Source organism: Protopterus annectens, chromosome 7.part1 (assembly GCF_019279795.1).
Source record: "Protopterus annectens isolate FY-2018-M chromosome 7.part1, PAN1.0, whole genome shotgun sequence".
Lineage (NCBI taxonomy): Eukaryota > Metazoa > Chordata > Ceratodontiformes > Protopteridae > Protopterus > Protopterus annectens.
The window spans coordinates 543,811,925-543,839,920 of NC_056740.1; the positions used below are offsets into that span (position 1 = coordinate 543,811,925).

At 42.8% G+C, this 27,996-nt stretch overlaps 1 protein-coding gene across 1 annotated transcript in view; it reads left to right on the forward strand.

Moving 5' to 3' along the window:
• Positions 1–27,996, forward strand: part of CGNL1 (cingulin like 1) — a 1,082,391-nt gene that overhangs the window by 771,752 nt on the left and 282,643 nt on the right. The window contains exon 13 of the mRNA XM_044078976.1: positions 17,627–17,716. Coding sequence (XP_043934911.1) covers positions 17,627–17,716 — 90 coding nt within the window. The remainder of the gene's footprint in view (positions 1–17,626; positions 17,717–27,996) is intronic.

Consider the following 27,996-nt stretch of genomic DNA (forward strand, 5'->3'; position numbering starts at 1 on the left):
CCAACCCTCCCTCCTTCCCCCCTCTTTTTGCCTTTCTTGGATGCACTGTTCCTCATTTCCTTAGATGGTCTGCCCGCCTGGGGATTCAGTTCTGAGCCTGGTGCACATGTATGTCTCCTTTGTGGCTGACATCTGCTGATGGCCTTGTCAGACGTAATGCCCACCTTAGATAGTAAAAGATTTGATATACTGGCCGACATCAGGTCATCTCCTTGGTAGGGAAACTCCATTGTGTCAGGAATACTGCAGCAGAGAAGAGAAGGGCATCTATCTTTATGGTAGGTTCTTACAAAACTAATATTTATTGTTGTTAATTGTTGAAAAAAAGTTTGTATTAAGAACAGGTGAGGAAGCTGCACTTCATCTTGTTTGAGTGCAAGTATGTTGTTTGTGTCTGTAGTTCGCTCCTGTTCATCTTTGTGGCAGTAATAAGCTTTAAAAGCTGCTGAGAAACTCTTCACACTACTACTGTTTCTTTTTAATTTTTAACTGGTAGTACATTGTGGCAACTAAACTCCCCAGATGTAAAAAATACCTGATTATAACCCTGGCTCATTATCTGTTCTCAGAATGGATACCAAGATTCACCTCTCAAGCTTCACTCGCTAGGTGAATGTCTTGGAGTCCATTCCTTAAGTACGCAACATACCAGTTATGATTGCTGACCAAATCATATTCCTATGTGCTAGAAAGCACATTAATAAAAGCTGCCTTTGGTGTGATAAGACAATGAATAAAGTTTGCATATTGCACAGAAGTTTGAAAGCAAGTGATGATTTCCCCTACATGCTTTACTGAAATTTTTATACCAAAGAACTGAAGACTGTTCCTTAAAGGCTGTGGAAAGCTATTTAGCTCTGATGTATATTCTCTTGTTCATATGCATTTCTGAAATATTTTTCTTTCATTTTGTTTTAAATCTGCTTTGCAGCTTGTTGACTGAAGGGCTGTCTTGGATTAGAGCTAAAATTTGTACACTGGTTGTGTTATGTGAGATGAATCATAGCCAGATGGAATTTAAGCATAACATTCAACTAGCCAGATGCTAGTGTTGCGTTTATATCTCTGCCATTTTCCCTTTCATTGGACAGTCATACTTTGTTCATAGGTAGGTACTAGGCTGTCTGCCCAAGGGCCTACGTAAGCCTAGCCAACAAGGTTCCCTGGCTTATGCCACACAAGAAAGTTATTTTCCAGTGCCACTGTTGAGCAGAGACACAGAAGTGATCCCCGGGGTGTATTTCCTATTTCCCATCCACTCATCAAGATTTTTCTTGAAGACTGCTAATGAAGAACTTTGCTTGACATAGATGGGTAGCCTGTTCCAGAGTATGGGAAGCCTCTGGGACAGGAATCTATCCCTCCAGCATGTCCTGTTTATTGTGGTGACAAGGTTTAAGTCCCTAGAGCATGTAGCTCGGAGGGATTGGGATTTCTTTATGTGTAGCATGTCCAACAGCTCTGAGTTTGACATAGCTTTATATGTTAGGCAGAGATCACCTCGGAGTAGGCGATATGCTACAGAGTAAAGCTGGAGTTTTTTAAGGCGGTTAGTATAGGGCATTTGTTTGAGGCCAGTAATCCTCTTTGTGAGGTACTTCTGTGGCCTTTCCAGCTGCTGCAGATGTCTTGTGAGGTACATTCCAAAAGGGGTATTGTATTCTATAATGGACCTAATGAGTGTTGAGTAGAGGGGAACAATGACCTCTTTTTTCCTGGATGAGAACCCTTTTATGATGAGGTGTGCCACATAGAAGGATTTCCTGACTACTGTGGCGATGTGACTATCAAAGGAGAGACTACTGTCCTCCTGGGTCCCAAGGTCTCATCACACATTCAGTGTTAAGTAGATTTCTGCCTATGTGGTAGTTCATGGGTACAGAGTTTTTACCAAAGGGGATGACACTGCACTTTTTGGCATTGGGCTTGAGGCCATGGCTCTGACACCAGGCATCTGTCTCAGCGAGGCCCTTCTGTAGGATGTCCACATCCTTTGGGGACTTGACTATGGCTCCTAGTTTGCAGTCATATGAGAACTTCATTAGCCAGAGGCCTTCTGTGTTAGCCTGTACTTCAGAGAAGTAGATACCAAACAGGAGAGGTCCCAGGACGGAACCCTGTGGTACTCTACTTGTCACTGCTTTGAGGTCAGATTTGGAGTCTGCAACTTTTACAGTGTGGGTTCTGTCAGTGAGCCAGTTGGCAACCCATCTTGTGACTTAGGCATGATTGCCAGATGTCCCTATTTGAGCGGGACTGTCTCAGGATCAGCAGCCTGATCCCGAGTCCCACACTCCTGGTTTAACTCCTGGGCAGCTTCCGCTTTTTTTTTTTTTTGATTGGCCCATATACCGGCATACGCGCCGATCAAAAATCGCTAAACACTGAGCTTCTTGTGTTTAATGCGGAACATCGCAGTTCCGCATTAAACAGAAGTAGCTCCGTGTTTAGCGATTTTTGATTGGTCCATATACCGGTATACGGGCCAATCAAAAATTGCAAAACAGAGCTACTTCTGTTTAATGCAGAACTGCGATGTTCCGCATTAAACAGAAGTAGCTCTATGTTTAGCGATTTTTGATTGGCCCATATACTGGTATACGGGCCAATCAAAAAATCACAAAACAGAGCTACTTCTGTTTAATGCGGAACTGCGATGTTTCGCATTAAACATAAGTAGCTCCATGTTCATTTATTTTTGATTGGCCCGGGCAGCTTTTACCTGCGTAGTTGTGATTACAGGGACTCTGCATTCTTCCTGTATAGATATGGGCCCTTTAGGGGGTGGGGGGGGGGGTAACTAACACTGAATCTATCTGCCAGGATGTTGGCAATATCAGTTGGCTCTGTAATTTTCGTGGCTTTGTGCTGTAACTCAGAGCAGATGTAGGTGTTGCCATTGAGATTCTTGACATAGCCATAGAATGCTTTGTGGTTGCCCTTAGAATTAGTGGTGATTTTGTTTTCGCAGCTAACTTTGGAGGATCTTATAAGGGATCTCAGCTTCTTACTGAGGCTGACCAGGGAGCTCCTCCACTCATGGGATTTTACTCTCTTTTGAAACAGTTTCTTCCTTCTGTTGTACAGTTTGTTTATGGCAGGGGCCATCAGATTGGCTTCCTTTTTTTGGAGGATAGCATCTTGGTTCTGTTTAGGATAGCACAATCCATGCACTCATGTAAGTGCTTGTAGAGTGCATTTGTGTAGGATTCAGCAGTTTTAACTGTATTGTCCATCTGCATGGGTGTCATGAAGTTCACCACTTCCGTCTTAAGAAGCATGAAGTTGGCTTTGGAGAAATTTTTTACAGTGCTTTCCTTAATGAGGGGTGGGTGTGGGATGTGGATATCAAGGGTGATTAGCTTATGGCTGGATCGGAGCAACGAGGAGTTGACTTCAGGTGTGGAACACCAGTCACTCATGTTGGTAATGACTAGGTCTAGGATATTGTTGCCCCTGGTGGGGGTGTGGATAAGTGGATCCAGGGCATTGGAGTTTATGAATTCCAGAAAGCGTTGAGCTAAGAAGTTGGTACATGAGTAGTTTTCCCAGTCAATGGTGGGGTAGTTGAAGGCGCCCATTATTATGGTGTTTGGTTGAACCCTAATATTTTCGAGTACATCAAGAAAAGAGGAGTGAGAATCCTGGGGCATGGTGGGGGATCTGTAGCAAGCTACAATTTGGATTGCAGTTTTGCCCAGAGTTAGTTGCACTTGGATAACCTTGGATGCATTATGCTGAGCAACTAGCCTGGAGGTGTGGATATCCTTAATGAATATGGACACACCTCCACCTTTGGTGTTTTGGTCCAGGTTACATGGCCAAAATGTGTAGTATGAGTTATAACCTGGTACTGCAGGGGTGCTCTCTGGAGCCTTGAACCAGGTCTCAGTCACTGCACAGATATCGATGTTCTCCATTTTAAGGAGTGCCTCGAGTGAATGCATTGACCCAGGCTCAGGAATGATCCCATACAGCTAAAAGTGTTGGCCAGAAGGAAAGCTAGCAGCAAATGTAGCCCTGTGTCCCCATCCAGGGATGGGATTAGCGTCTAATTGCTGCATGCCTGACTCTATCTATCTATCCATCCATCCATCCATCACCCCTTTATCCCATTTTTGCACATGGAGTCGGGGTGTCACTTTGAGTGACGATCATCTACAGCTAAGGTTTACACCACCAGGTGTATTTACATCTCTTCAGTTTGTAGTCTGCCATCATACTCGCTGTACTTTATTTATGGTGCCAGTAAAAAAAAACTATTAGACATTATGGAAAAGTTTATGGATCACTGCTCATAATACATGTTGTCTAATCATTTTTAATTTAAATTTTTAATGTAAACTGCTTTGGGTAGTGAGTTCTTGATTTGCACCAACAATAAGACTTGCCACCTGGTGGTGTAAACCTTAGCTGTAGATGATTATCACTCTAGAAGTGACACCCCGACTCCATGTGCAAAAATGGGAAAAAGTGGTGAAGGATGAATGGATGGATGGATGGATGGAGTCAGGCATTCAGCAATTAGACACCAATCCCATCCCTGGATGGGGACACAGGGCTATATTTGCTGCTAGCTTTCCTTCTGGCCAACACATTTAGCTGTGTGGGTTCATTCCTGATCTTGGGTCATTGGTGGCTTGATTGGATAACTCACGTTAAGAATGAGTGAATTGAAATATCTGAAGTTTAAAGAAGTACATTTAAGAGACTCTGTTTCATTGATAGTTTCTTATTTGTCTATATATTTGATTTGTTGACCTGGGAAATGAACTGGTCCTTTTGGCCACAACTTGTGCCAAAATGTAATAAACTAATTAGCATGTAAGTTTGGTACCAACTTAATTGTGGTAATTAAAACAGTGGTGTCTAGTATGTGTAGTCATAAGGATTAGCTGTAGAAGCTGCACAGTATATCTAGTGGTTTATTTTTGGAGTATTTACAGCGTTTGCATAGATAACTGCAATGTGTAATAGCCTGTCAGCTAGTTTAGCAAGCAACCTTGGTTCCATTTCAGTAATATCAATAACTTTCTTTGTATAAGGTATGTTTGCACTTGACAGCAATTTCTAGTTTTTCAAACATTTGTAACAGTAGTTTACAGCAATTCATTTCCAGCTATTTGATTTTCAAGATCAAAAGTCTTAACACTTGTAGTAAGTAAAATCTGTGTGTATAACAATTTCAATATTGTTTTGTAGGCTTTGTGTCAGGGTAGAATGGAGTAGGAGGTTAAAGGCCACAAAAACAGGACATTGTCACTGAAGTATAATTTGTTTTTTCATTCTGGCTTGTTGAAGGTTGAGATAATGAATGAGAATGGGTATAAATTAGTAAATGTACAGGAGTCCTAGGGCTTTTGTATTAGGAGGGGATAAGGTTGTAATACTTTACCAAGTAGGTTATTAAAGTAATTCGCATATTTAAAGTAATTCACATATTTCAGACCATCAAAAGTCCCAGTTTAAATGTTGCTAATGCTGAAAGAAAGACTTCCTCGTGTCTTTGGAACTGCAGCTCACAAGACACAAGAAGTAATGAGTAAGGTTTTTGATGTCTTAAATGACAAAGTGTAATATTTAGTATGTAGGTTGATAATTGGGGGAGTCTGTGGGGGGTGGTCATAACTTCAACAGAGTCATGAAACTGGCATTACAGTTCATGTCTGGGACCTACAAAGCTAATAACTTTGTCTGCTAGGATTGATACTAGAAATGTTTAAACAAATTTATAATAAATTTAATATTTGCAGATAAATGTGCAGTTGATTAGATCTATTATTTATTTACATTTGTTGACCGGGAATGTCCGACTGGACGCAAGTCCATTTTCAGCGGAGGCCCGGGGAGAAAAGCTCCACAAATTAAAATATTACAGACATAGTTACAAATGAAGAATCCTACCAATTAAAATATTACGGACATAGTTACAGATGAAGAACATAGTACATTCAGTAGATAACTAGCATCTGTTCTGTCCACGAAGTCATAGCAGATATTAGCAATTGTTACAATAAGAAGTTACTGCCATATAATAAGTAGATAGGCATGGAAGTGTCAGAACTTGCTGTAATCAAAGGTAGTTAGTGGGGTGGAAGAGAGGTAGAGGGTAGATGGAGTGGGAGAAGTTAGAGGGGAGAGTTACAAGGGCATAGCCAGCATGTTTTTATAGAATACTGTCAGCCAGTTCTAAATTACAGAAGGGATTACTAACTTGTGACCTAAAGTACTTGGGATCAGCTAGCCATCCAGGTACTGGGGCGACTGGGAAGAGCATGAATAAGTGGTCAAAATAGGTCCTCCCATCCTGGGAGGAGGCATTATCCACTGTATTTATGATACTTGTTGGAGAAGAGGTGACCAATCCAAGTAGGACATGGACTGAAAAGTACACTCTTTTCAGACAAGCAGCTTGTGGTCATGTAGCCAGATTTTTGTAGATGATTGGAAGCATGCTTATCACTGGGCTAGTATTGCAAGACCTGCTTTGGTGCACCTCTGGAGTATATGGTAGCATTTCAAGAGAATTGCCTCATCAGTTAATTCCAAGAAACAAGAGTCTTGGGCTAATGGATGTTCGTTTTAACAAAATGAACTGGTCTGGCAATTAGCGCAGGGGACGGAGTCTATGAGCTGGTAATAAACTTCGTTCTGCAGTCCGTGGTTTGATTTTCCTCATCATATACTCGTCTTCTCTGGATTTCTGAGAAAGTCACTTAATCAGATAGTAATTCTTGGTCACCCCTGAAAAGGGACACTTGTGACCGGTAAACTTGCACGGTTAACAAATTAAGAAAAAAAATAAATAAAAAGGAATTCATTCAGACAACATAAACGCAGGTTTGAAGAGAAACAGTGTCAAACGTAGCAACTTAAACATTTGATTATTTTTTTTTAGACCAAGAACAAAATACAGTTACAGATGTAAACCAGAGCCTTCATAAAGAGTGCATTACTTAGTAGGGAATCCATAAGGGCATTTGAAACTGATAAGACTTCTGCTGGCTGCCCTGCATTGTAATAAATCTAATTTGAAAACAAGCAGCTTTTGTGGGTGTTTACACTATTCACTCCCAGTGGGGATTTCTCCAGATATTTTATTTTATTTTATTTATTTTACATTTGTTGACTGGGATAGTCCGACTGGATAAATGTCCATTTTCAACGGAGACCTGGGGAGAAAAGCTCCAGTGTATAACAAATCCAACATAACATGCAACAAATTACAAATTTCAAATAAAATATTTGCAGTGATTAGATAAGCAAACAATATAACAAGTTCCTCAGGTTAAAGTTAATCACGAGTTAACTCAGATCTCACTTATAATGGAGATTTCTCTTTTCCTTCAGAACTCCAATCCCAAGTACTTTCTCAGCCTCTTGTCAGCTCTGCCTCCAAGTGGGAGTACATTCCAGGCTGCCTTTGCCCTCCCACGTAGCCCACTGGAGACTCCTCTTCATACCTCTCTGGAGACCCATAGGTTAGGAATATGAATTTCTCAAGCAATACTAGCCATTGATGTACACTTTAAAGGCAGCTGCAGCTTGTTAGCTGCCATGGAGAGTTGAATCTGCCTGGTTTGCTTGTCTGTTCTATATTTCTCTCCCACAACTGACACACCTCCTAGTAAAGCTTGCAGAAGCCACAGCCCCACAAAACGTAGCATATATTCCAGGCTCGGTATTCACAGTGTCATATATTAATGTGCATGTACATACATACAAACATATATATGTATATGTATGTATGGGTCTACTTCACAAAAGCGAAAACCCGTAACACTGACTTTCAAAGTCCCGAGCCCATAACACAGAAATTTCACAAGCACAAAGTCCCACAACACCAAGTGTGAAAACACCGACAACCAGAAAACTGACAATTCCAACCAAACTAAAGCTCACATGATCCTGTACATGTTCACATGACTGTTTTCCAAGCCCAATATACCTTGTCAACCTTCCAGCACTCATTTGTACTCCGTATGGACAGCAGCATATTGCTATGCTCCCAGCTAGCGTAGCAGGCATGCCTAAGAAGACCCTCCACATAATGCAGGAATAATGTAAACACATGTCACTTCCCATAAGGCTGCAGACTGCAGCATCCCAGCACAACAGAACGGACTGTATTAGCAGCTAAGCACATTACGAAACATTGTCCTTCCAGAGTGCAGTAGGTACCCAATGGCATGTAGCCTTTCACACACAGCACTGTTACTGCGTATAAGACAGTACATACCCTAGTCTCTGGCTGGGGCAGCATACTGGCAGGCCAAGCACAAATATAATCCATGCTTGTAAATGCGAACAGTTACACAGTACAAATACATCCTACTCCCGACTGTAGGCTGCAAGCACAACATCGGGTATACAATATCTGACATCTTTGCAGGCTTCCGATTATACAGGTGCAAACCATTACCACTAGGTGTAAAATAGTGATGTAACATATTACCCACAGTTTGGATATTGCCTACACCACCCATATGAAACTTGACTCACATACACAATACAAACCAACAGGTACTCCACACACAGCACCTTCCCTGTGAAATGCCCACTTTTGCTCCCACTCACCACCAATAACCTACCGCTCAATGGTATCGCTGGCCTGTGCAGGTAGCACCTACCGGCTACATTTTCAGCAGTTTTGCTACAGACTTCACAAATTCAATTGTGGAGTAGCAGTCCTTATTATCCAACACCTGTTGAAATTGCTCATGCCACATGATTAGCTTCCTCTTCTTTGGGGAAGGTGGAGGTGGACATCCCATTGACATCCAGACTCTGAGTTCGTCAACACGATCTTGCTCCTTAACCAATGCTGCCATGAGTACATTGAAATTGGTACCTCGTGTACCTAACAGACACTTTAACCACCTATGCCAGGCTTCAACTGAGTTCTGTGTACGAGGGAGGAACAGCTGGTTCAAGTCATACACATTCCAGAATGCTATGGGGAATAGTGGTGGGAACCTCACAGATGAGGATGTCTGTGTGTTAAACTTCCTCAACTTCCCACAGACGTATCAGTCTGAGAAGTATTTTAATAGCTCCTTACTCTCTGCGGGAAATGTGTCTTTCAGAGCATGAAACGTAGTTTGCACTTCACTTTCTTTTAAGATGGCAAGGGCTGCTAACATTTTACAGATGACTAAAACAAGGGATTTCTGTTATACAGGGATGCCAGTCCCAAACCTTGTACCTTCCTCCAAAGGTTCTGCCCAAAATGGAAGAGGCATCCCTTGGACTGTACACCTGGTACATTAAGCCACATGCTCTTAATCGCAGCAATCTCAAAATCACAGAGAATGTACTTCACATCAACCTCAAAGCCGTGCTCTGTTAGCAGGTGAAACAAGCAGTGCCACATGAAATTATAAGCCTTAAGGGATTTCTTGGATATTAGGCAATATACTAGTGGCACTGCTTTGCTGTATGTGCCATACTTCACTAGGCCATGTAGGCTGTACAACTGTTGGCATGCAACTCCTTTGCTGAAGAACGTTCCATCCAGTAACCATATGCTAGCCTGGCTAACGTCATATAGGTTGTTCAGTGTAGTGAATAGGAGCACTGTGTTACCTGTTGTACGGTCATGCATATACTTGCTAATGAAACACCCTGTCTTCAGGGGAAACGAATCAAAATCAGTGTTATGTAGTGTGAGTACTTCATTGCTGTCAGCCATACACATTCTCCGTCTGTCATGACCTGTCTGTTGTAGCGGTGCTTTCCTATTGGGCAGACTATGTATTGTGTCTAGGAAAGTAGTCGCAACTGCATCCTGAACTAATAAATATGGGGTGTCACGGCTATACTTTGCTCTAACCTTCAAATGATGGCAAACAGTGTACTTTTCAACCTCTCCCCGGTTGCCGGCATGATGGTGTGCTACTGATTTCTCTAGCCTATCACCAGTAGGGAGCAACGTAGTCACAGAATGGCCCTTACACTTTTGGGAGCACTTATACTTACAACCCCAGTATCTTCTTGCATCTCTATGACGTTCCAGATGGTACAGATAGCTATCGATAATGAGTATTTCCTTGCATTTCTGGGACGTTAACATTTTATACATTTGCCCGATCACTCCAGGTACTTCCTGTGGCAAGTCGGCCATGTCTGATGCAGGATGAGATACAACTGCTTAATGGTTGTAGCCCTCATTTTATAGGCTACACAGGTAGTTAATAGGTCCTATAGGTTTTACTATTACTTGTCGGGTATGTGGGTGTCGTTATTGTGTGTGTCGGTCATGTGAGTGTTCGTGCTTATGAAATTTTGGTGTTATGGGCTCAGGATTTTGAAAGTCAGTGTTATGGGTTTTTGCTTTTGTGAAGTAGACCCATAATATATATATATATATATATATATATATATATATATATATATATATATATATATCATCAGCCTCCCTTTTCCCATTTTCTACATGGGATTGGGGAATCGTGTTAACTGTCGCCATCTCTCTCAATTCAATGTCACACTCCTGCCTTCTTCGGCACTCATGCCTGACTGTCACACATCTGTTTTTCACATAATCCATCCATCTCTTTTCTGGACATCCTGGTTTCCTCTTACTTTCTTCTGTCTGTCCCAAATCTACACAAGATTGTCGTCTTCTTTTCTGCACATGTGTCCAGACCACGGTAATCTGTTCTCTTTGATTGTTTGTGTCTTTCGGCTTTTCCCGGTTAGGGGTTGCCACAGCAGAACTCCGGTCCGCTAATGATTGGTAGTTGATTTTTACGTGCCGAGTTACCAGCCCTGATGCACAACCTTCAACGAAGGTACGCCCATTCATGCATATCTCCATGCAGAAGACGCTCTAGCTGAGAATCGAACCGGACAACGTCTTACTGTGAGACAACAACGCTACCGCAGCACCACCACTGCGTTATAATCTGTTCTCTTTGATCTTTTCTGCAATTGGATCTACTTTAGAGTCTGCTCTTATGTCATCATTTCTTCCTCAGTCTCACAGAGTGCATCCTACCACCCTTCTCAGGCACTTCATTTCCATTACCTCTAGCTTCTTCATCTGCTCTGTCTTTACTGCCCTGGTTTCTGTACCATACAGGAGTACTGGTCACACCACAGTCTTGTACACCTTATGTTTTGGCTTGTTTGTCATTCTGCTTATATCCCATGGGCCTTCATTACAAGAGGTTTACAGTATCACACAGTGAAAACTCTAGCTTGGCTAGGTTTCTCTTGTAGTTGTTTTACTAATTGGTTTGTCACATCTGCAAATACACACACACACACACACACACATATATATTTATATTTATATTTATATAGAGACAAAGTGACACAGTGACTGCTGAGCCTGGAATAGATGAACATACATGAACTTGTGTGTGTGTGTGTGTGTGTGTGTGTGTGTGTGTGTGTGTGTGTGTGTGTGTGTGTGTGTGTGATGCAGGAAATCAACATTCATTTGTTTGACCTGTGCAGTGTAGCAGGAATTCTCAAATATGGGTATTGCAAAATACATAACTGGGGGAATGCTGGAACATCAAGTAGTGAATTTATTGCAACAGCATGTGCAGATATGTTGTTTGAGTAGACATTACATGGGGAGGAGAGTGTTTTCATTGCTGTCATATAGGTGTGATACAAATGTTACACGTGTGCTTCCTACTTCTTGAATTTACATACAACAACTGTGAAATGCATGCATCTTCAGGTGGCCGAGATAAGATTCATGAGTGCCAAATGGCCAGATTGCAAAGCTGCTGAGCAGTAGAACTCCTGTGACCACTTTCGATAGGATGTGAGTGCTGGTATGGTATCCAGCTATGCACAGGCAGTGATTCTTTTGTTTTTTTAAAGGTATCCCTTCTTCATGTCTATTGAAATCGTTTTGGATTATATAAACTGAGGGCTTTGGGGAGGTGCAGGGATGCTTGTCCACCTGCAAAAAATGCTTACACATTCTTATGTAATAGCCACATATATATTGTAATGTGTTTGTTGTCTGCAAACGTTAATAAACTAGGTTTTGTTCAGTTGTTGAGATGGAATGTTGGCATTTTTTTTTCCTTTCATGCAATTCCGTTTGGTATAATGAATTCAATATTAGTTACATTCACAATTTGCGAATATAATTGTGAATAGGTTGTGAATAGGTGAGTGTAGGTAGGTGTGGGTGTACATAGGTATTGAAATATATCTGTCTGTACACAGACACACACACACACGTGTGTGTGTGTGTGTGTGTGTGTGTGTGTGTGTGTGTGTGTGTGTTTATGCGTATGTGTTTATGCCTGTCTGAGAGTTATGGACCAAGCAAAAAACATACTAATTCCTGCAAAAATGATTGATGTGATCCCTGGCTGTCAATTCCTTTTTCACTTGTTGAAAATGGCCTAGGAAAAATTTGATTTATCTTTCACTCAGATATTTTTATTGTACTTTAGTTCTGTAGTATGGAGAAAATAGAGACATCATAAAGCATTTTTACTATAGATCTTAAGACCTTTGATTACTTTTTCTGTATATTAGATTAAGAAGCAGCAACTTTGGAAAACATGAAGTAGCTGATATGCAAGCAATTATTATTATTATTATTATTTGTAACAGAATATATGAAGATATGTAATAAGCATATATCCCTGAAATGGGAGTTAACAGAAGAAAAAAAAGGATGGTATAGTGTAAAGTTAAGAAACTTTTAAAGCAAAGGGAATAAACTCTGGTATTCAGAAATGTGGCATCCATGACCATGCAAATGTTACAACAGAGATTCTGAGAGTTGTAATGTGGCTCAAATATAATTAGCAATTAACTATCAGGAATGGCATGTCTTGATCAGTAGCTAATTAAGAAATCTGCTCACAGAAATGAAAGGCTGGCAATAAAAGAGGGATTTCTGTAATTGTGGCTGGGGAGTTTTTGAACACCAGTAGTGAGTATGTAGCATGTAAGTTGTTATGGGCAATAGTATCTACTACTTGGCGACGTCACGAAAACTGCTGGAAGGCACAATAATTGGCTCCCAGCATTGCTTCTATACATTTTTATTGACTGAAATAGTGAGGAAATGGGTGTATGGAGAAGTCGCAAAAGAGGGAGGAGCTTGCAGAGAAACATGCACAAGGACACAGCAAAGGTAAGTGTAGGAGGAAGGGTATGCTTTTGTGGGATAGGCTTTTTTAAGAGGAGTAGATGGAGAAGGATGTAAGGGAATGGAAAGATTTTAAAGTTACAAAACCAAGGGTACACAAACTTAAAACACAGGAGAGGTGCTGACACAAATGGGGGCATGCCTATGTATATATTAACATACAAAAGGACTGAGGATATTTTGGGAAAATTGGACAAACTACTAGGAGAGGGTGGTGATACACAACTAAGGGGAATACCAGGATGGGAAATAGAATGGTTATCCTGCTGCTGACACCACACTACCTAGGCTAGACAGCAAAAAGCAGCTACCAACATTGGCATGGCAGGTGCTGCAGCAAATTTTAAAATACAGCAAACATCAAATAAAATATAGAGAAAGATCATGACAGAGACTTTGGACAGGAGGGGAGAAAGAGAGAGTGATAAAAACCTTAGTACTCTGTTTCTGAAGGCTAGACGTATAGGTACTTACTGGTGTGGACACATCTGCTAGATATGCTAGTATGCCAGGTGTGATAGTTCTGCCTAGATATATAAACTCCTCCTTAAATAATGTGCATACAGATGAACAGCATCAGTGTACCCACTGCCAGCATTCTGTGGAGTAGTTGAGATTGAGGCTTCAGTGGCAAGATGGAGATGATGTGATAGACCATGAGAGGTGTGTGGGGTTGTAGCCCTGTAGACATGCAATATGGGATGAGGTCGTAGACATGCCATATAGATGTGGAAGTGGTTCAGTTTGTGCAACAGGACATGACAATGACATAAGTGTGCTACACGACTGTGACAGTACTGTGCTTACACGACTGTTGCGGCAGTGTGCTTACACGACTGTGATGGCAGTGTGCTACTTGACTGTGATGGCACTGTGCTACATGACTGAAGGCAGTGTGCTTCATGACTGTGACATCACTGTGCTATGCGACTGTGATGGCACTGTGCTTACGTGACTGATGGCACTGTGCTACATGCCTGTGATGTGTTTCGTGACTGTGATGTCACTGTGCTACATGACTTTGATGGCAGTGTGCTACACTACTGTGATGTGCTTTGTGACTGAAAGCACTGTGCTTTGTGAAAGCAGTGTGCCACATGACTCTGCTGACTGTGATGATACTGTGCTACATGACTGTGATGGCAGTATGCTTCACGATTGTGATGGCACTGTGCTTCACGAGTGTGATGGCACTTCACAACTGTGACAGCACTGTACTTCATGACTGTGATGGCTCATAGGTTCATAGATTGGTACTAGGCTATCGGCCCTAGGGCCTATACAAGCCTAGCCATAACAATTCCCTGGCTATTTCTTCTCGCACTAATTACTTCCCTGGACCCCAGTCTAGCAGGGTGACTGACATGAGCCCCGGGGTGAATTTCCTTTCTCCCATCCAATCATCAAGGTTCCTTTTGAAGAGGGCCAAAGAGGCGCTCTGCGTGATATGTATGGGCAGTCTATTCCAGAGTCTGGTGAGTCTCTGGGTCAGGAATCTATCCCTCCAGCATGTGTTGTTTATTGTGATGACAAGGTTTAGATCCCTGGAGCGTGTGGCTCTGAGGGATTGGGATTTTTTTAAGTGTAGCATGTGCAATAGCTCTGGGTTTGACATGGCCTTGTATGTTAAGCAGAGATCACCTCTGAGTAGACGATATGCGACAGAGTATAGCTGGAGTTTTTTTAAGGCGGCCAGCGTAGGACATCTGCTTTAGGCCTGTGCTTCTTTTAGTGAGGTATTTCTGTGGCCTTTCCAGTTGTTGCAGATGTCTTGAGAGGTACATACCAAATGAGGCATTGTATTCTATAATAGGTCTAATGAGGGATGAGTACATTGGGACAGTGACCTCCTTTTTTTCTGGATGAAAAGCACTTGGTGATAAGGTGTGCTACACAGAAGGATTTCCTGACTGTTGTGGTGATGTGTGTCATGTAGCGCAGTACCGTCAGTCATGTAACACAATACTGTCACAGCCGAGTAGCACAGTGCCATCACAATGCTTCACAACTGTGACGGCACCGTGCTTCACGACTGTGACGGCACTGTGCTTCATGACTGTGATGGCACCGTGCTTCACGACTGTGATGGCACCGTGCTTCACGACTGTGACAATATTATGTTACATGGCAATGATGGCACTGTGCTACACAAAAGACTGAGAAACAGCTGCAGCCAACATAGGTAGCTGTCAACAGATGCTTTGCAAACACTGATGTACTTTGCTAGTCATCAGAAAACAGACCACACTTCTATAGCAGAAATGCTAGTGGTATGACATATGAAATTGTTACTGATGTGAGCATATGATGGTGTGATGCATGGACAGTATGCTGCCATGTGGCCCTTCTCAGCCATGTTCATCCCATCTGGGTCAGTGTTCACAGATCAGGGATGTAAGAACCTCTCTGAATACCCAAGATGCACTTGCTGTTACCCTGACTGGTCACTGGAAAGACTCTATAGCTAATATTCACAAAGCCACATATGCATTGGTGTCCACAGGTATGGGTAAGCCACATATTCCTCATATGAAGGTGAGACATTTCTAACAGCTGTTGCATTGTGCCTCTCTCCACATGGTAGTGGTCCACTATTTTTGCATCATGGTAGTCCTAGTACATTAGGCACAAACAGGTGATTTGGCAGTGTAGGTGACAATGCACACTTCTTTGATTACTGACAGTGACATCAGCCTCATGCATATACATATTCACAAGTGCTATTGCTACTTCTACGTCCTGTGTTTTTGTGGTATGTTTCCCATAACTCCAGGATTTTATTGCAGTCCCCGGCTCTGCACATAGCATGTGTCTGCCATATGTATATACTTTCTGCAATTACTCTTGACATACAATTTACCATCATTTGTATCCACCATTGTCCACATTTTAGTAACATTGCTCATTTCTAAATCATTATGGGACCATTTGCTTATTTTACAGGCTGTGGTATTTCTCTGCCTTTCACTATTGCACTCAGTGTGTACCTCTGAATCATCCCCACCTAGTACATGGTCACCTTTCATACAAAATTAACCACTGTGATACAAAAATGTTTTTGAATTCCAGGGATAGTGTGGGGGAATGAAAGAATGTCTTTGGCAGGAAGACCCATCTAAATACAGAAGGCTGAAGAATAGCTGAAAAAGGTTTTTGAAGAAGAAGGGAAAATAAACTTGGCCCAGCAAATAAAGAAGTTACAAAAAACTGGTTTAAAGTCTGCAGAATTAATCAATGTGTTGATGGAGTGTAAAACACCAAATAAAATCGGGTGCATGTATTTCTTATATTAGTAGGGGATTCTTTAGTATATTCACTGAAATTAATGTGTAAGTAAAGGACAAGAGCTGGGTGTGGTGAGACATGAGGGGATGGGTTTGGTGTAATGGTTATGGTCTTCACCTTACAGACACAGTGTACAGAGTTTGATTCTGACCTTGGGTTATTTAGGTTTATAATCACCCTTCATGCAATTAGCCTAGTATTCACTTACAATGAATCTTGAGTCTGAGGAAAAGGATATAGTAAAATAATTTTATTTTTGGAAAACAATTAATATAGTTGACAAAATGTTTTCTTGAGTAGAGAGAGAAAAAGGGAAATTCACTATTAAATCTGTAACACATTGCTGGTCCACGCCTTACTGGATATATTAACAACATATATTTTTTTTGTTAGTTTTGGTTACTTGGAAATTCCCCATTTTGTAATGAGAATGTTCTCTTTATTTCAGTGCAGTTACTTCAGTAATTAGGATGCTTCAACTTGGCAGAGTCCATTACAACATGGATCTGAATTTATACTGAGGATATTGTTTTATTTCATTTGATTTTGGTCCTCCAAATGGGCTTAGGTGTTTTACAGTGTGTAAGTTTGTAACGAGGATATTGTTTTCATCTCATGTTATTCACTTAGATGATCAGTTTAGACCAGAGGGGCAGAGGTCATTGACAGTTTGGATCTGAGAAGATCATTAACAGTTGGATGAGCACAGCCTAAAGAAACATTCAGGAAGAGCAGACACAGGCACACTTTTATGTAACAGGCAAAGCTTGTGATGCAGTGACATTATATGTGTAAGATACTAGGCAATCATGACATGATGCTTTGTAGTGAATTTGGTTAGAACTGTACTGGTAGAAGAAGCAAATTCCCAAATAAAAATGCAGGGGATTGCATCAGATTGTTCATTCCTGTATGTATAATAAATACAAACAGGCATGGAGACTGAGTTGCAATCCAGCAAACTTTTATCTTGTGTGGGAATTTAATGTTTCTTCCGTCTGTACCACCTATGGCCTTCTGCGGATGCAGTGCTTTCTGTTGCTGTTGCTTCTAGTATTTTTTCGGTTAGCTAGGTGATGGGGTGAGATCTGATTCTGGTGTACTGCATGTAGTAAGAGTAATAAACACTTTTGTCACATGTTCTGATACCATGAATATTCAAAGCAAACTTTTTCTTTGTTCTAATGCCTTTGTTTTTGCTTGTAGGACAAAATAGCCCAGCTAGAAATGGAACTTGATGAAGAACAAAGTAATGCCGACCTTCTAGATGAAAGACTCACCCGGAGCAGAGAACAGGTATTCTGATGTGCTTAAAAATAAAACCTGGCCACTAAAAGAACACTTTTCCTTCTACTTTGACTTCTTCCTCTACCTCACTGTTGTCTCAGCATTGCCCCATAACAACTGCCTCCTAACATATGAGTAAATAAAAATTGCTAAGGTACCGGGGGTAACAGTTACAATTCTGCAGGAAACTACACCCTGGGATCAACTAACATTTTCCTCCAAAGTTTCTTTTCCATACCTGCTTGTGATTTTGAGATATCTTTTCCTTACAGGAGGCAGTACCTTATAGATGCAGTATATCATAGTGAGCTGCCCCAGATGGATGCAATACATCATAGTGAGCTGTACCAGATGGATACAATACATCAGTGAGCTGTACCAGATGGATACAGTATATCATAGTGAGCTGCACCAGATGGATACAGTATATCATAGTGAGCTGCACCAGATGGATACAGTATATCATAGTGAGCTGTACCAGATGTATACAATACATCATAGTGAGCTGTACCAGATGGATACAGTACATCATAGTGAGCTGTACCAGATGGATACAGTACATCATAGTGAAATGTACCAGATGGATACATTATATCATAGTGAGCTGTACCAGATATATACAGTAAATCATAGTGAGCTTTACCAGATGGATACAATACATCATAGTGAGCTGCCCCAGATAGATACAATGCATCATAGTGAGTTGTACCAGATGGAGACAATACATCATAGTGAACTGTACCAGATGGATACAATACACCATAGTGAGCTGTACCAGATGGATACAATACATCACAGTGAGCTACACCAGATGTATACAATACATCATAGTGTGTTGTACCAGATGGGTACAATACATCATAGTGAGCTGTACCAGATGGATACAGTACATCATAGTGAGCTGCCCCAGATGGATACAATACATCATAGTGAGCTGTACCAGATGTATACAATACATCATAGTGAGCCCTACCAGATGGATACAATACATCATAGTGAGCTGTACCAGATGGATACAATACATCATAGTGAGCTGTATCAGATGGATACAATACATCATAGTGAGCTGTACCAGATGGATACAATACATCAGTGAGTTGTACCAGATGGATACAATACATCATAGTGAGCTGTACCAGATGGATACAGTACATCATTGTGAGCTGTACCAGATGGATACAGTAAATCATAGTGAGCTGTACCAGATGGATACAATACATCATAGTGAGCTGCACCAGATGGATACAGTACATCATAGTGAGCTGTACTAGATGGATACAATACATCAGTGAGCTGTACTAGACGGATGCAGTATATCATAGTGAGCTGTACCAGATGGATGCAATACATCATAGTGAGCTGTACCAGATGGATACAGTATGTCATAGTGAGCTTTACCAGATGGATACAGTATGTCATAGTGAGCTCCCCCAGATGGATACGGTATGTCATAGTGAGCTGTACTAGATGTATACAATACATCATAGTGAGATGTACCAGATGGATACAGTGTATCATAGTGAGCTGTACCAGATGGATGCAATGCATCATAGCGAGCTGTACCAGATGGATAAAGTATATCATAGTGAGCTGTACCAGATGGATGCAATGCACCATAGTGAGCTGTACCCGATGGATACAGTATATCATAGTGAGCTGCCCCAGATGGATGCAGTACATCATAGTGAGCTGTACCAGATGGATACATTGCATCATAATGAGCTTTACCAGATGGATACAGTATATCATAGTGAGCTGTACCAGAGGGATACAGTACATCATAGTGAGCTGTACCAGATGGATGCAATACATCATACTGAGCTGTACCAGATGGGTAAAGAATATTATACTGAGCAGTACTAGAGTATGGGGTAAGCCAGTGAGCTGTATCTGCCTTTGCAAGAGTAGTCAAGTGTGCAATAAGAGGCACAGTTTTTCTTATTTTATTTACAGATTTTCACTAGACTTTAATACAGCAAGGTAAAAAAAAACACATACTTAAAGCATAATCACTTGTTCAGGAAGTAGGCTGTGATAACTAAATATGTTAAGTTGTCAATCTCGCCTTCATTCTTGCTTGATGGGTTCGGAGCCGATCCTCGGCTCCGACTCGGCACTTGCTAAGCTCGAGAGTCACTTTTACCAGCTCGAGGCAGCCCCATATCCCATGATGCAAGGCGGTAAGTACCCAGATCTCGTTTGCCGCTTCGCTGATGAGGTCCTCCTTTTACCAGCTCCTGGTAAGTGAATTGTTACTTTACTATTTTAGCCCCTTTCTACAAAAAAAACCTTAAAATTATTAGTTTTAACTTAGTTTTAATCCCTTTCTGACAGAAAATTTCCCTGTCTCCTCATAACTTTTAGTCAGACTTTCACCCATCCCCCCCCCCCCCCCCCGTTAGGGTGTGTGTGTGTGTCTGTTATTGATACCTTTTGGTATATTTAATTTAATTTCTTGGACTGGTGTTGTGTGTGTGTGTTTTATCACCATGTCTAAGGAAAGGGTCTCAGGCTTTAAGAAGTGTGACTCGTGCTGTCAGAAGATGTCTCTGACAGACGGTCACACTTCTTGCCTTTACTGCCTGGGGCCTCTTCACCTGCAGGACTCCTGTGCTATATGTCATTCTTTTAGCCAGAGAGTCCTGCAGGAAAGAAGAAATAAATTGATTTTGAGGGGCCTTCTTAAGCCGGAGGGCTCTCTGTCTAAGTCGGCCCCATCTAAGACTTCTAAGTCTTCCAAGGCCCAGGCTTCTGTGTCCAAGTCTGTGGCCTCGGCTCCGACTCATTCAGAGTCGAGATCGGCTCCGGCTGGAGCCGATTCTGGGTTACCTAAACCTTCGGCACCGATGGCTATCGGTGCCGACTCTGGTTCGACCACTTCGGTGTCGGCTCTGATCGGTTCCGACCACCATGTGGCCCAGGCATCGGTGTCTGCTCCGATCGGCTCCGACACCCTTACATTTATGGCCGTATCGGCTCCGGCTGGAGCCGATGCATCGAAGCTACCTGTCGGTGCCGATAAGTTGTCGGCTCCGACAGTTTCTGTGGTTTCATCGGCTCCGATGGTTCCTTCGAGGAAGAGGTCTAGGTCCCCTTCCTTGGAGCCGATACTTTCGGCTCGGCCGCCTCTCTTCTCGGAGCGGAGCCATCGGAGCCGATCTTCAAGGTCATCCAGGCTTTCTGACCATGATTTGGAGAGAGTGGTTAGTAGATTACTAAAGTCACAGGCACTGGCCCAAATGCTACATAGTCCGTCTCAGCAGACGACTATTAGTCCACACCCCATTGCAGTTCCTCCTTCGACTCTACCACAGAGTTTGGAGTTGGAGTCTTCGGGAATGGTTTCTGCTATGGCTGAGGGACAGATACCCCCTTCTGCTCCTTCAGCCTCTACTCTTATCTCCTCTTCGAGACCTTCCTTAGAGGGATTCGGTGGCCGGGCTTCCCTGGTCTCCTCCGAGGGGGTGAGTGGCATCGGACCCTTATCCGGGCCCGCTCTTCCCCTTGGAGCCTCGGCCTTGGTGAGCTCGGCTCCGACATCTGCCTCGGAGCCCTCCTTTTCAGTGGGTCCTGGAGTTCCTAGTTCTTTGGAGCGGGTTCTCTCGGACCTTCCTGGGAGGGGAGCCTTCGAGGTGATGAAGAGTGTGCTGGCCACTGGTCTCAGCCAGCAGTCTGTTCCCTTAGCTCCTCCCTCTATGGTGCCTGTTGACATCTCTGCCACTTCTCTTGCTCCAGGACCCAGAGATCCTCCGCCTCAGGTTTCCCCACTGGGAATATCCCCCTCTTCCGAGGATTCTCCTGATTTGTCGGGGGATCCTCCGTGGAAGAGGACATGTAAGAGGAAACACGTAGACTCCCCCGAGTCTATCACTTCAGATACTGACTTAGATGAGTCAGAGGGATCCCCAAGATCCCCCTCTGAGGATGTCTCCTTCTCAGACATCCTAGAACTCCTTAGACATAGGGGAAACTGGCCCACCAATAATCCCTCTGAGGATGAGTCAGTATACCTGGAGGCGTTTGGATCTCGGCCCTCCACCTCCTGGGTGTCTCCGCCTTTCAACCCCCTTATGCAGGTTATTGCTCGAAAGGCGTGGGCTGCTCCTGACTCTGTAGAGCCTGTCCCTAGGAGGCCTTCTAAATTTATTACTGCCCCGTCGGACAAGCAATTCCTTACAAAAGGTGTCCCCGCTGATGCCATGGTGGTGGCGGCTGCCACCAAGAAGGAACTTGCAGATCGTTCCATACCTGTCCATCCTCCTAATAAGGACTCTAGGACCATGGATAGATATGGTAAGCGGATGTTTTCTTCAGCGACCTTTGCTATGCGTTCGCTGAACTACCTTTGTCACTTCACCAGACTCCAAAGGGATATCCTTAAGGAGCTAGGTGAAGTTGTGCAGGATCCTACAGCTGTGGGGGCTCAGGAAAAAATTGCTTCACAGCTAGGAACCCTTAACTCCATTGCAAACTCCTCCATGCGGCTGATATCATATGCTGCTGATGGAGCGAGTAGGGCCGCAGGTACAGGTGTGGCTCTTAGACGCCAAGCCTGGATGCGGCTATGTAATTTTGCAGATCCCTTTAAGGCATCCTTCACAAACTCTCCCTTTGATGGGTCAGCTTTGTTTGGCCCTCAAGTGAAGGAAACGTTGACCAGGTGTGAGCAGGATGGCAAAACTCTTTCTGCCGTAGGAGTCCGTTTTTCCACCCCTTCTAGACCTTATCCCAAAGGACAGAAGGGTGGCAAAATGTGGTTCCACAAATCCCAAGGAGTCACGCCGGATTCACGTGGTCAGTTTACCCCTAGAGGCAGAGGGGTAACAACAACAGACGCCGCTCTAGAGGCAGAGGGTCCACAAAACCAGGGAAACAGAGAGTCTCTCTCTGACAAGCCCTTTCAGCATCCCTGAGATGTTGCCCGGCTGTCCCTCCTTGGAGGCAGTCGGGAAGACTATCGCTGTACCCAGAAGCCTGGCATTCTCTCACTCAAGACAGATGGGTACAGTCGATCATATCCGAGGGTTACAAAATTCCTTTCGAGGAAAGTCCTTTCTATGCCTCAAATTCCCTTCCAGATGTACCACCCGGTCTAAGGGAAATTGCAGAGTTAGAAGTCTCAAAACTACTGCAAAAAAGAGCCATTCAGCCAGTTACAACAGACCATTCAGAGCCCGGAATCTACTCAAGGTTCTTTTTGGTCCCCAAAAAAGACGGGAGACTGGAGACCAATATTGGATCTCAGCAGACTCAACAAGTCTGTGAGGAAGACAAGATTCCGAATGGTCACTCTTCAGTCGATTCTGCCCTTCTTGCAGAAGGACAACTGGATGTGCTCAATAGATCTTCAGGATGCGTACTATCACATAAAAATTCACAGACGCTCCAGGAGATTTCTCCGCTTTCGGCTGGGGTCCAGTCATTTCCAGTTCAGAGCCCTGCCCTTTGGTCTCACCACAGCCCCCAGAGTGTTCACCAAATGCATGGCAGTGGTCACGGCTCACCTGAGACGTCAAGGATTCCAGGTGTTTCCGTATCGCGACGACTGGCTCCTGTCAGCCACCACCAGGCATCAGCTTGTTCAAGCCAGGGATTACACAATGAATCTTTGTTCTCATTTGGGCATCTCGATCAACTTCGAAAAGTCATCCTTATTGCCCTGCCAGTCTATTACTTTCATAGGCGCAAACTTAAACACTGTTCGGATGTCAGCTACCCTTACAGACCAAAGAGTTTCAGACATTCAAAGTCATGTCAGGATCATTCTAGCCAACAAGAAAGTACAGGCCAGAATGGTTCTAAAGGTATTAGGTCTCATGGCTGCGGCCATTACTCTTCTACCCCTGGCTCGCTTCTACATGCGCCTTCTTCAGTGGATGTTGTTCACTCAGTGGTCTTACCAACAACTTCCAATGCGTCACCAAATTCTGGTGACACAGATTTGCAAAAATCATCTTGCTTGGTGGATCACTTCTCCCCAGATTCACCAAGGCAGACACTTTGTACCCCCATCCCCGGTAGCCACTGTCACCACGGATGCCTCCCTGATCGGGTGGGGGGGGCATTATCAGGGCAGGATGGTTCATGGAACGTGGCAACCGTTCGAGTACCACCTGCACATAAATGTCCTAGAGATGAGAGCAGTGCTTTTAATGTTGCAAGCCCTCAACGACTTTCTTCCTGTAGGGACAATTGCAGTCCACACAGACAACATGTCTGTAGTTTGGTATATCAACAAACAGGGCGGAACCAAGTCCTACCCCTTGTGTCGAGAAGCGCTCAGACTTTGGCAGTGGGCGATCTCCTCTCATTGGTTTCTGGTAGCAACGCACATCCCTGGGAAAACCAACATTTTAGCGGACAGATTGAGCAGAGCTATTCTCATGCCTCACGAGTGGTCTCTCAAGCAATCTATAGTGGAGGAGATTTTTCTGGAATGGGGTCGCCCATGTTGCGATCTTTTTGCTACTCCCCAAAACAGCAAATGCCCAGACTTCTTCTCTCTTCCCTCTGTCAGGCCATCCCCCCAGAGACGCTCTGACCCAGGATTGGCCCCAGGGACTTCTTTATGCCTTTCCTCCTTTTCCCCTGATCCCTCAAGTTATCCAGAAAGCAACCGTTTTGAGAACCAAAATGATTCTCATTGCTCCTTATTGGCCTTGACAAATTTGGTTTCCGTTCCTCCATCGTCACCTTTTGGTGCAGCCGTGGCATCTGGACCCAGTGCCAGATCTTCTGATTCACCAATCCGGTCAGCTGCACCGGTCTATCCCTTCTCTCAACCTCACAGCATGGTTGCTCCACTTCCTTCCTTAGCCAGGCTTCCTTTGATCTCTAACCCTGTTAGAGACATCATAGTAGCTTCTTTAAAATCCTCTACCAGGAGGATTTATACAAGCAAATGGGAACGTTTCTCTTATTGGGCTAAAGCCAAGAATATTGATCCCTTCACTGCCCCAGTTCAGGCAGTTTTGGACTTCTTAGCAGAGATTTTTCATGCAGGCTCCTCTTCTTCCACAGTTAGAGTTCAATTGGCTGCTATCTCGAACTTTCATGTCGGGATCGCAGATCACGATATTATGTCCCATAGGCTTTGTAGAGCCTTCTTGAAAGGAATTTTCCTGCTAAAGCCTCCAATCAGGAATCCTCCTCCTCAATGGGATCTAAATTTAGTGCTGACATCCTTGATTCTTCCCCTTCGAGCCAGCTGTTTCTTGCTCCCTAAAATTTCTTTCTTGGAAAACATTATTCCTAGTAGCTATTACATCGGCCAGGAGGGTGTCTGAACTTCATGCTCTATCGGTTCGACCCCCCTATTTGGTCTTTCACAAAGACAGAGTATCATTGAGAACTAATCCGAACTTTTTGCCTAAGGTCGCCTCAAAGACTAATTTGAATCAATCCATTGATCTCCTGTATTTTTCCAAACTATTCAAACAGATCGAACAAAACTACATTATCTTGATGTCCACCGCCAACTCAGATATTATTTGGACAGAACTAAACAATTTAGGAAATCCGATCAACTCTTTGTTTCCTATGAGGATAACAAGAAAGGCCTTCCTGTCTCTAAAGTGACCTTATCTAGATGGCTTTCTTCTGTCATCTCTGAAATTCATCTGCTCAGGGGAAAACAGCTGTGCTCAAAACCTAAAGCACATTCAACTAGGAGCTTAGCTACTTCTACAGCCTTTCAAGCTAGACTTCCTTTAGACACTATTTGTGCAGCGGCCACTTGGGCCACTCCTCATACTTTTGTTTCCCATTACAAATTGGACTTGGCCTCCAGGGACAGAGCCAGTTTTGGCTCTACAGTCCTCAAGAGTCTGTTCCATTGAGCCACCCAGGATAGAGGTGCTAGGGACGCGGTCCCATCAAGCAAGAATGAAGGCGAGATTGACAACTTAACATTAAGAAGTTATGTACCTACCATAACGTTCCATGTTAGTTGTCTTCTCTCGCCTTCTTTCTTGTGACCCTCCCTCCTTCCCCCAGGCCTGGACAGACCTTTTCTACAAGGAATTATTATGCTGAAGACCATTCAGAGCTGGTCCTTCTTCCGTCCTGTAGGCTTTCTTTCTTCCTTTAGGGAGTATTTACGCTTGGTGCTATTGCTCTTTGTCATCAAACGAGATCTGGGTACTTACCGCCTTGCATCATGGGATATGGGGCTGCCTCGAGCTGGTAAAAGTGACTCTCGAGCTTAGCAAGTGCCAAGTCGGAGCCGAGGATCGGCTCCGAACCCATCAAGCAAGAAAGAAGGCGAGAGAAGACAACTAACATGGAACGTTATGGTAGGTACATAACTTCTTATTGTATTTCATTTGCAAAATTAGATGCATGTCACTCGATTGACAGGGCTTTCATCAATTATTGAGAGATTGAAAAAAAATTTAACAAAACAACAAATCTCAGACATAACTTTTTTCATTTTTGTTGTAGGGGGGAAGGCCTCCCTTCACAACCCCAAACTTAAATGTACCTACTCCAAGGTCACAACAGTGGAGAAAAAAGAAAACTTCACTGTCAGTGACAGTTATTTTAGCAATAACCCACGCTTGTGTGTGGGTAATGCTGGATTTACCCACGGTTGGCATGGCACAAGGCGTGAGTTATTGCTATTATACAATGACATTATTTAAGAAAAAAAATACTTAGTTATCTTAAATAATGGCATTGTATAATGCCTCCTTGCTGCCCTTCCACAGCTGTCCGGTATTCTATGGCAGTTCTGATGTACAGCGCATGCGTATGCTTACGCAGTACATCAGAGCTGTGGGTGGAAGCAACGGATTAAGCAAGGTCTCCGTTGCTTAAAGTGTCTTGCTATGTTAAAAGAGTTTAACATAGCGAGACAGCTTTAGAAAAAGCAATGGAGAAAGTTCCGTTGCTTTTTTTAAGGCTGTCTCGCTATGTTAAAGGAGTTTAACATAGCGAGACACTTTCTAAAAAGCAACGGAGATCTTGCTTTCTCCATTGCTGTAAGAAAAAAAAAACTTATTCTAATGGAAAAAGTCCAGGCGACCGAATCTTTTTCCATTAGTATAACTCTGATTTACAACGTGCACGCTGACCAATCAGTGTGCATGCTTTGGAATATTAATGGGGGTCGTTGTATAATTTTTCTTTTTCTTTTTGATTGCTCAACACTCAATGAAAGTGCCATCTGTCTCATAACATGCACCTGTAAAGTCACAGTGTTTGTGGCTCAGTAGCCAATCAAATAGCACACATTTGCATATTTTGTTATATAATGAAATAATGCAATTTCAGATGTTTATTTTTTAAATATGTAGTGATGCAAATCAAAGTACTTGAAATTTTGCCTTGATAGCATAGTGACTGCAGAGTAAGGAAAGATTAGGCACATGAGTAATACATATGTTTCTAATTGCGTCTAAAATAGGCTACCATTCTGATTGGTCATTATGTATCACATGACATAAAAGTAATTCATCTGCAAGCTGTCAGAAGGAATTCATTTAGTTGCAGTATCTTTTTTCAACAGTCAGACATCTATTTACTTCTGTGCAAGGAAAGGTGAATGGCAGTTAGGAAGAACGTAGCTTATGAAATGTAAAACTGCTGTCAACTGATTCAGTTCTTGTTTTGCATTCTAAAGTGAATGTTCATTCTATTTTTGAGTTTTCTTAGTCCATAGGTCTTAGCAGATCCATTGGATTGTTGACAGTTGATAACTACTCAAAAATTGCTATGTAAGATTCTCAGAAGTGAATAGAGACTGGTAGATTACCCATTTGTGCTTGTTATATGTTGATCATTACCCACAGGAAAAATATGAACCTCAGACTCAAAGGTAAAATAGATTACTGTAACTGCAGCTACATAAAAAGGCTACAACTGCAGTCTTCTCTGCAGTAAGTGGAGAAATGAAAATGCACTTTGTCCACATTCAAAAAAAAAATCCACTCATGTTTTCAAACACACACACACACACACACACACACACACACACACACACACACACACACACACACACACACACACACACACACACACACACCAAACAAACAAGCCCAACAATGTATAAAAATTAAAAGTATACCTAATGGAAATGATTCATGAATGTCCAAAATGACAGATAGCCGGATGCATGTACAGTCATGATTCCCTTAGGACAAAATCTCTCAACAAGCACACTATATCAGATGTGTGTTATGCAGGCATACCGGTCAACTTTCCAGATTTTTGCAGAATGTCCAGATTTTTGCCTTACATTTTGACTCTTGCCAGAAAACCATAAATTTTAAGATGGATAATCACTGAGG